At 35.6% G+C, this 10081-nt stretch overlaps 1 protein-coding gene across 1 annotated transcript; it reads left to right on the top strand.

Annotated features, from left to right (window-relative positions):
- The first annotated feature begins 1755 nt into the window (after positions 1 to 1755).
- On the top strand, positions 1756 to 5088 carry LOC131315600 (protein ECERIFERUM 26-like). Its single transcript, XM_058344761.1, has 2 exons — positions 1756 to 2386; positions 4081 to 5088. Exons 1-2 carry the CDS (start codon positions 1967 to 1969, stop codon positions 5017 to 5019), a joined length of 1359 nt encoding a protein of 452 aa, XP_058200744.1. The 5' UTR covers positions 1756 to 1966; the 3' UTR covers positions 5020 to 5088.
- The last annotated feature ends 4993 nt before the right edge of the window (positions 5089 to 10081 follow it).

Genomic DNA, 10081 nt, shown 5'->3' with positions numbered 1-10081 from the left:
AATTGGGTTTCTATTTAGTACTTACCGTTGCAATTTGCACTAACCCTTGTTTCCACTAAACTAAAAGTTATAGTACTTAATTGATTTTTTTATTTGTCTTTATTCAAAAAAAAAATCGCGTTTGTAGTTTTGCTCCAAACTAGCCTTGCCTTTACAATAATTCTGATTTTTTTATGGGTAGTGATAATACCAAAATTATTTTTATTAGTGCTAAGACTTTAGTGCATAAAAGACTTATATACTGGACATGGTACAAGTCTTTTATGCACTAGAATTTTGAAACTAGCAAAATCAATTTTGAACACTATCATTTCCCTTTTTTATTTGGTACTCAAAAGTGACATAAGTGCATATACCAAATGCCCAGATTCATATTAGATCCCTGCGAGAATTTTCCACGTTTACGATAATCGTGGGATCATAGGCACAAGTGAATTTTCCCTTGCGTTTCTTTCTTTTACCTCGAACTTCCAGGTTTAACCCCCACCGTCAACAAAAACTCATAAGATCACAGGAGGTTTTTGAGGTCTTTCACTTCGTGACTTCAAATAGTAACAATTTAGGTGCGCATAAGTTCATCCGGACATCCGTTTATTAAAAAAAATATATCTCTAAATTTTGGGTACTTTGTTTGATCGAGTAGACATTTAAATTAAAAGAATGTTTAGGAAAACATAAGTACGTTTCTAACAATTTTTAAATACTATTTTTTTTTTTGGTAATGAAGAGTGGTCCTCGGACCAGCTTGCGCACACCACTAGACTAATTTCTCCAACCCCCCACCAGCCTTTGCTAACCCAAAGGATTTTTTTACATGCAGTGGCCCCAAGGACTTTTCACAATGCAGGAGAGTCGAACATGGAACCTTAGGGTGGTAAGCCCCTCCGTTTTTGCTTATATTTGAAAGTCTTGCTGTTTATCTTTCAAAAGAACGACCACATAGAATTACAATTACTTATTGTATCAACTCTAGTAGGTCCTATTTGCACAAGACTCTGTTCATGACATCCTAGCTAGTAGAAGGCAAGCTTGGTCACACAAAAATAAGTCGAGGGCCACATAAATGGTTCCGTACACCCTGATATATGGGGAAAAAACAAGAGAGATAACCTATCGGCCAGTGGCGGGGCCACTTGAGGATGAGTGGGGGCACGAGCCCCTACTAAATACTCTCTATTATTGTTTTTTCAAATTTTGAATTATTTCTATAAATTTGCTTCTTAGAAAAAAAAATCTTTATTTAATCACTTTAATACATTTTGTATATCATTTCGTTCTCAACTTTTTATTTCAAATATTACAACAATTCCACTACACTTTCGAAGTGAGATGTTTAATGAAAAAAACAGCCACCGCTTACCAATTGAAACTCTCCAATGCATAATGTCCAAATTTGCATAAGCATTTATTAATTTTTCAAAGCAAATATATTCTCTTCCATTTATCTTATAAGTGGTACATTTGACAAATATCAAAGATGAAAAAACCTGTTCATAAACAGAGGAAAACTCTAATTTCAAGCCCAAATACATCGAATGATCTCTAAAACTCTCCTGCCAATGTATTTATCTGAACTTTAGCCCAACTAGCCTTGGGCTTAGTACTACCTCTGTCGCATAAAAAAATGTTCGGTCCGCAAAATTAGAACTAAAAATAATACAATTTTTTTAAGATAAATGCAAACTTTTCTTAAAGAAAATGTATTATTTTAAAGTTCTCGTTTTGCGGACCGAAAATTTATTTTGAGACAGAGGGAGTATAAAAGAACCGTCTCATATGAATCATGAAAACTTCATTTCCCCACTAAACAAGGGTTTGTTTTTTCTGTTAGACATGAAAACCTGACCACATTCAAGCCAATTTCCAAAAATAAAATGACCTTTGTAAATACAAATATTGCACCTGCATACATTAAACTTAGATCACCAAGCAAGTAGGAAATTGGGTTTAGTCCCAAAATCCAGTCATGTTGGATCAAATCACAATCTTATGCAAACGGACCGTGGTCAGCACCAAGCCAGTCCAGCCCGGGAAATTCCACCACCTATCGGCTCTGGACCGGGTCATGGAACCCAACCGGATCCTAATGGTGTACTATTACACGACCCCTCCGGGTCGGGCTGTCGGGGTAGTAACCAAGAAGCTGAGAGAGTCCATATCCGAAATGCTTAACGGGTTTCCTATGGTGACGGGCCGGCTATTGAAGAACGATGATGGGCAGTGGATGATCAAGTGCAATGACGCAGGAGTGAGACTGGTGGAGGCGCGGGCGAAAGGGAGCGTGGAGCGGTGGTTGAGGCGCACGGATAGGGAGAAAGAGCTTTTGCTTGTCCATTGGGAGGATATGTATTGCAAGCCCTATTTTTGGTCTACTTTTTATGTTCAGGTAAATTTCTGTTCCAAATAACGATTAATTTGTTGGCAGAAATTTTCACTCCTTTTCCATTTTCAAATGCAATATCTGTAAGTTCTGTTTTGGGGACTTGGCTCCGTTTGTTTCGATATAAAATGTTTTACAATATGTAAAATGCTTTTTCAGAAAACAAACTTCAAACTTTTATTTTCCGGTGTTTGATTGGCAATTGAAAATATTTTCAAAAATCATCAAAATAATGTAGAGAGAGGGAGGGGGACTTAAACGGTGGAGAGATCTGGGAATATTAAAATTGAACGTGGGTTAGGACTAATGATCGAGGAAACTGAGCAATGAGAATTGCAGTAGAAGGCAGTAGGTTCCTTTCGGAAAATAACTTACGGAAGATTTAAGAATAAATTATTTTCATCCAATTGATGAAAAATATTTTACATGTTTTTCCCAATTTTTTACACAACTAAACGCTAGAAAATAGGTAAAACATTTTACCAGAAAATATTTTACATCCAAACAAACAGAGCCCTAGCTGTCTAATTTTTTCACGAACGTGTGTTAAAGTATGATAGTTTTACAGTGGTAGTGGAAGTGTGAAAAAAATTTCGATCCAGTACTTTTTCATGGACATGCATGTAAGTCCTTTTGGGGCTGTATTGATTGTTTTGCTAAGTGGTGGCTCTAGAAATTTTTGAAAGGGTGTTCACAAATTACTTTTAACTTCATTGCCCCTATTAATCAACAGAATATACACAAAATTTTATATAGTTGTACGAATAGTGTAGTAGAAAATGTGAAAATACATAAGATTTGTCCATTTTTCTTGACAATTAAAATTTCCCATTTTGATCAAATTAAGTAAGATTAAATAGGTGCATATAAATCCATGAATTTTAGAGAAAAATGTGGTGAATAGGTTCGCGTGAATCTTGAAGGATATATTGTCTTCTTTTTGGTGATGTGGAGTAGAGTGGCGTTCAGAAAGAAGCCAGAGCATGATATAGTACTGCTACCAATTGGCCATACTCTCTCTCTCTCTCTCTCTCTCTCTCTCTCTCTCTCTCTCTCTCTCTCTTTTATATTTTTGACATTAGGAATATGTACTCTGTTTAGGCTAATGTATTAAGTGTTCAATTACAAATTATTTGAGTTGATGGATGTTCATAATCCATGGTTGAGTGTTCCAATAAAGCCTAAAATAAAATTCAAACAAATAAAATTGTAGGGTGTTCACTTGACCACTCAACCCTAAGGGTGGAGCCGCCTCTGGGACTCACTTTTGCCCTGTGTGATGTTTTTACAATCAATTTGTGGGACTATTATAATCAAAGTGTGAGATTTTTAAAGTGTGGAAATTTTGCAAGTGTGAGGATTTAGAACATAAAAATTTATTATAAATGTAGAATCTTAATGACTGGGGTAATGTTCATTTGGGCTGAATATGGACGTTCACATCTTCTTGGTTTTTACATTCATTTTCATTTTCAAGTTGGTACGATCAAAAATTCTTTAGGTTTGCGCGACCGACTAGGATTTCTACAATTTCAGTTCCCAAGTTGGAGCTCTGAATTTGAAAAAATTTAGATTCAAGTTTCTCTTCATCGCCATAATTTTTGTATTGTTACTCTCTGCTTGATTTGACAAATGCAAGATTTTTAATTTGTCTCATCTTCTCTTGCCATTGGGAATTTTATTTATTAATCCAATTGCAGCTCACTGAATTTGAAGAAGGCGGACTAGCAATCGGCCTGAGCTGCACCCACCTCCTAGTTGATCCCCCTTCTGCTGCCATGTTCATCAAGGCATGGGCCAACATAACCCTTGGTGGCAAAATGCTCACTCCTCCTCTCTTCCAACCACTACCACTGCCAAAACCTGGCAACAAAAACACCAACGACCAAACTTACACTGCCTTAGTCGATTGTTACAAAACATCGATACAAAATCCAATTCCTGACATGGCCAAGCAACATGCAACTGTTACATTCGGATTTACATACGAAATGGTGCAATCTTGTATAGCCATGGCTAAAAGCGTAGGTGCACCCGATGATTCATCCCTGACGCCCTTTGAAGCCCTAGCTGGGCTATTTTGGGTTTGTGTGAGCAAGATAAAAGGAGAAGGAAATGGTACTCTAACAAACCTGTCTGTAAGTGTGGATATGAGGGAAACCCTAGGTTTGGACAAAGGTTTCTTTGGAAATTGCATGGCATACCATGAAGTTCCTGCATGGGAATGTTTGGGAGATCAAAATGGGTTATCAGAAGCAACTTCTGCTATTGGGGAAGCAGTGAAGAAGATGGAAAATAAAAGGATACTCGATTTGATTGAGTGGTTGGAAGGTGATAATTTTGAATCCTATTCAATATCTACAATTAGCGGTCAATACCTAATTTGTGCTAAATTGGATAACGTGGTGTCAAATTCAACCATATTTGAAGATTGTTATGATCCGATTCGAGTTTCTTGTTACATTGAGCCTGTGTTGGGAGAAGGGCAAGTACTAATCCTTCCGTCGCCACCGAGGGAGGGTGGATTCAGCAGGGTGGCTATGGTTACACTACCAGAGGATGAGGTTGTCAAGTTGTGTGAAGATGCTCTTCTCCTTCAATTTAACCCGACTATTTTGATGGGAATGGGCAAATCATGAAATATTGTTTAAGTTCATATACAGCCGTACAAGGTGATAGATTGTAACGTGTGTAACAATATGTACCCATTTGACTCACTTAAAGATCACAGAGCTCTAGATAGGAATATTGTTAGTGAGGATAAGGGTTATAGTTATACTTATATGCATCTATATTATAAAACAGAATGGTTTCTGTAGAAAATGTCTAAGCATTTAAACGAAAATAACATCACAATCATTAGATCGCATCTCATTAAATTTTTAGCCATAAGATTTTTTTTTTTTTAAAAGATACAGAGAATATTCTCCTCATAAATCTATCTCTCTTTATCCTCATTTTTTAGATAATGTATCTCTATGTAACTGTTGTCTTTAATGATCAAATAGAAAAATATCTCAAAATAGTAATTGACTCTTAATTTGTGGAGATTACGTTTATTGCGCATAAAAGTCGGATAAAATAAATAATTTATTTAAGTTGAGACTATGTTACATTTCAATGTGTCTTTAGACACGGGCATTTGCTAGTAAATAAATAAATAAGAACACCTAGTATACATATATATGTCTGTGTTCAGATAGATACATGTATCCAGATGTTATTGTGAGCAGTACGCATAGAAAATCTCAAGAAATTTCTTGGGACTTGTGAAATGAACAAATAATTATTGTGGTTATGGTTAGTGTTTCCTCTCTTTTTTTAATAATGAAGAGAAACAATATGTGGATAAAACGGTAGTAAAAATCAATTGACAAAAGATTTATATAAATGGATGTCAAGGAAACATGACATAATAAGTACTCAAGAGCATGTACGGAGTATGCTCCCGAACTTGTGTTAAAAATGGGGTGGAACTCTTTACTATTTGAATACTCAGTTGATTTATATTTTTACAAGCACAAATTTTTTATTAATCTTAGAAGAGGATACAAAGATTAAACGGATTTCGGACACATTAGCTCAATTGAGTTAACCCTTACTACATGCTACATGAACATTTCAGAATGAAAATAAATGAATTTCTTGCTATCTCTTCATCATTCAGATTAAAAGTACAATGTGATTTCAATGCAATCATCATTTTCCTCATCTCGTATGAGAAAAGGAGAGAAAGTTGTGAGTTAATTAACTAGATGTACATTAGTCGGCCTTGTTCGTTTCGTGGTCTCAAAATTTTTGGGCACGGTCTTCAATAAAATTTTGCTCTATCTTTCTTTCTATCCACTCATTATTCTCAATAATCTTCCTTAAAACCCAAACCAAACAGGACAGTCTTTTAAGATTAAAAGTTGGCAGAATGTAAGATAAATTAGTTCTTTCACCTGTAAATTAAGGTTACTGTAAAAACAAACAGTAAAGTTATCTTTGGTGTCCAATTCTGAAAACTCAAAAAAAATTACTTTTTCAATTGCCCTCGTTGAGACGAATCAATAATTTGTAAAAATTTGGCGCAAAACTAACAAATATATATACACTCGGGATCCAATGAGGGATCCCGCACGGGCTTACCGTGCGGGACTCCCCTTTTCCGATCGAATTGCGACGATCCGAGCCGCTCAAAGTGTGCAGAACGTGATTTTAAGGGTACCGCTAGAAATCGGCAAAAAAAATGATCGGGAAGGGTTTGATCCGAACAGTTTTTTACTGAACCGTTCAATAAAAAACTGTTCGGATGAAGCCTTTTCCGATTATTTTTTTTTTGCTGATTTCTCACGGGTACCCTTAAAATCACGTTCTGATCACTTTGAGCGGCTCGGATCGTCGTAATTCGATCGGGAAAGGGGAGTCCCGCACGATAAGGCCGTGCGGGATCCCTTAGGAGATCCGAACTATATATATATATAAATTTTTTGGAATAATAACAAGGGAAAAATTCAAAAAAACTGCTGAACTTACACTGCAAAGTCCCATAGGCCTCCAAACTTAATGTATTTTCAATTTAACCTCCAAAGTTTACAGAAAACTTACAATTAAGCTGTAACGACTTGAATTTTTAATGAATAAAATTTTCATTTTTTATTGGAATTTCTTTTTTAATTAATTAGTATTGCTTTTAAAATTCCTTTTAAATTTCTATAATCCGTCATAATTAAATTTTAGTCCTTAAAATTTATATTTCTTGACTAGAAATCCTACGTGGGAAGTAGAGTTAGTTTTTAACCAATTAGTTGGAGGAATCGAACTACCAATTCACCTAGTTACAGTTCTCTAACCATAGATGGATCTTTTTGACCATCTTTGAGCCTTACAAACCCCTCCAACCATATTGAACCTTTTGGACCTAAGAAGGTAATCATTTTACCCATTGGTTAATAATTACCAGGGAAAATTTTATCCCTTAAGTAATAGAAATAAGTCAAACCAAATCTCATCTTCTTGCTTACAAAAGAAGCAAATATAGCTTAGTCAATATATACAAGCCTAGAATCATAGCCCTAAACCTAAGTCACCCACCAAAGTCCCTTCCCTAGATTTTTCTAGATACTTATATATAGATATATGTACTTCATAGGTTATTTTAAGCATGCCTATATATGTCTAAAGGACATATAGGCTTTCTAGAAAAGTCTTAACCATTGGTTAATAATTACTAGGGAAAGTTTTATCCCTTGAGTAATAAAAAGATAGTCTTGCTAATAAATATTTAGATTTATAAGGCAAGTCACTTTCTTAGATTTCTTATGTACTTATATGCTTAAAATATAGAGATATGTACTTCATAGTCTATTATAAACATGACTAAAGGACATATAGGCTTTCTAGACAAATCTTGACCATTTTTATTAATTGACACTTGCAAGCCTATCACCCATATTTTTTTTTCTAGACTAGACCACATAATACTTAAATATACTTAAATATGCATAGTTATATATATAGGAAATATAGGTACCTTGTACTAGTGAGAGTTTGAGAGATTTGGAGAGTACATTGACATGATTTTCTTACATCCTTACAACTCAATCTTTGAACTATCCCTTCCTTCCTCCATCAAATCTTCCTAAAATCTACCCAAAGTACAAAATCTAGTCTTTCATTAATGGTTACTTGTATACTACCCTTCAACCTACCCACCAAGCCATACTTTGACATGACAAAGGAAGAAAAAAATCAAAGATAGGAGAGAGAGAGAGAGAGAGAGAGAGAGAGAGAGAGAGAGAGAGAGAGAGAGAATTCGGGTGAGGGAGAGGAGAGAGGGAGCTTTGGCCTATAAATAGCAAGCTCATTACAAGTCATTCTCACACCTTCACACCTTACTCTCACTTCTCTCTAGAATTTCTAAGCCTTCTAGTTCCAAAGTTCAAATTTCTTTAAATTCTTGAAGTTCTTGAGAATTACTACCAAACCACCTCCGAAAATCACCCCTAGATCTTTAAAAGTAGCCTAGTTTAGTTAGTAAAATTGTTTCTAGGAAGAGAAAATCCATTTCTCTTCCTTTCAAAGCAATTCGGAGCCGTTACGCCGCCGATTCGCAAAATCGACGACCGATTCTCAAAACCGACCAGCCGCCAAGAAAAACGGTAGAATCTTCTTATCCCCTATCTCTAAGAATATGTAGAATGTCCTTACTCTCTAATTCTAAGTATAATGTAGAATATCCTTAACCGTTTTCTCTAAGTATATAAGGTTGTCTATCACTTATAATGTTTGGAATGCATGATGGTTAACAAACTTATTTTCGCTAATAGAAGTATGAGCACTTATTTTCGCTAATGGAAGTATGAGCATGTCAGAATAATTGACTTATACTCTAATAAACATATGTTGTTTTGAACTTCCCACAAAGGAAGAAAGAACGATTTTCGAAAGATAAGACTTTATCGTTTGGTAGAAATATTCGTATTTTGATCTTTAAGATGGTTATAAGCATGTATACATGAATTGCTTGCATTACTTATCTTGTTATAAAGCATAAGTGATTTTCACTCCAAATGCGTCCATACATATGGCGTTATGCTTTAAGTGATGATTTAAGCATAATTAGTAATACAGAGTTAGATGATCTTTCTAGTTTAGTTTCAAGATTATAATGTATGATGTATGATTACGTATGTGAAAAGTCCTACCGCAGAGTCGTTGCATGAAAACGAGACACGAAAATCGAGAGAGTATAAACATGACACTTAGGGTGTGGTTAATAAAAAGGCGTGTATTGAAAAGGTGAAATATTTTGAAAACTACAATGTGGCCGGACGTGGTAGCCCATTGTGTGGTGTGTATTTTGTGTGCCAATGAAAACCCGGTGCGGCGGAACCATTGTGAAGATACTCGGGAGACCGGAACGGCAAAACCGAGGTTGGGTGTGTGGTTTGGTTATCCGCGGAGAGGAGCCAATGCAAAGTGTGCCAATGGGAATCTGGTGCGGCAGAACCATTGTGAGGATACTCAGGGAGACCGGAACTGCGGAACCGATGTTGGGTGTGTAAAATGACGATTTTAAAAATGTTGATTGGTTAATGAAAGGTGAAACCAGTGACACGGTCTACAAAATGACGCGTAAGAGAAACTCAGAAATCTTGGACACCAACGATAGTAAATAGTGAATGCGGATGTGTCATTGTTATCTGTTTGTTAGATAAGTATATACTAAGTAGAATTTGTTAATAATATACCCTAATGTTTGTAAGATAAGAGTTAATGGGCATAGGTTATTCTATTGAGCTTTTGTAACTTATGATATTACTTTTGGTAACCTTGATATATTATATTTGCTACGACGCTGGTATAATGTGTCAGATCTTATAGATAAACAGTGTGAACTCTACACCTTGGAAGCTTTCGGAGTCGAGGAGCTGGCTAGGATGGAGGAACAAGCGGAGCAGTAGATAGGAACCCTAGTTTTCCCCTCCTTTTGTTGAATAAAAGTACATTTGTTAAGATTATGATGTAATATTGAGCCAAACTCTATTTAGATTTTCAATGAAAATGTTTATTTAACGTTTCCAAAATTTGGGGCATTACATAAGCATTTGCCGTCATCTTCCGTCAAGTTACAAACGAAATTGTGAAATGTGTACTATTCATCCAACGTTTAATATTTATTTGGACCCATTACGGATCCTATAAAAATGATTCAAA

This window comes from Rhododendron vialii, chromosome 2a (assembly GCF_030253575.1).
Source record: "Rhododendron vialii isolate Sample 1 chromosome 2a, ASM3025357v1".
NCBI classification, from domain to species: domain Eukaryota; kingdom Viridiplantae; phylum Streptophyta; class Magnoliopsida; order Ericales; family Ericaceae; genus Rhododendron; species Rhododendron vialii.
The sequence above is the reverse complement of the archived record's forward strand: the minus strand, read 5'-3'. Positions and strand labels throughout refer to the sequence as shown.

What these genes read in the sequence shown, in the direction of transcription:
- LOC131315600 (XM_058344761.1), top strand. Translation starts at nt 1,967, where the DNA reads ATGTTGGATCAAATCACAATCTTATGCAAACGGACCGTGGTCAGCACC. An exon ending in GGTCTACTTTTTATGTTCAG is followed by an intron (nt 2,387 to 4,080) that starts GTAAATTTCTGT and finishes ATCCAATTGCAG; the next exon opens with CTCACTGAATTTGAAGAAGG.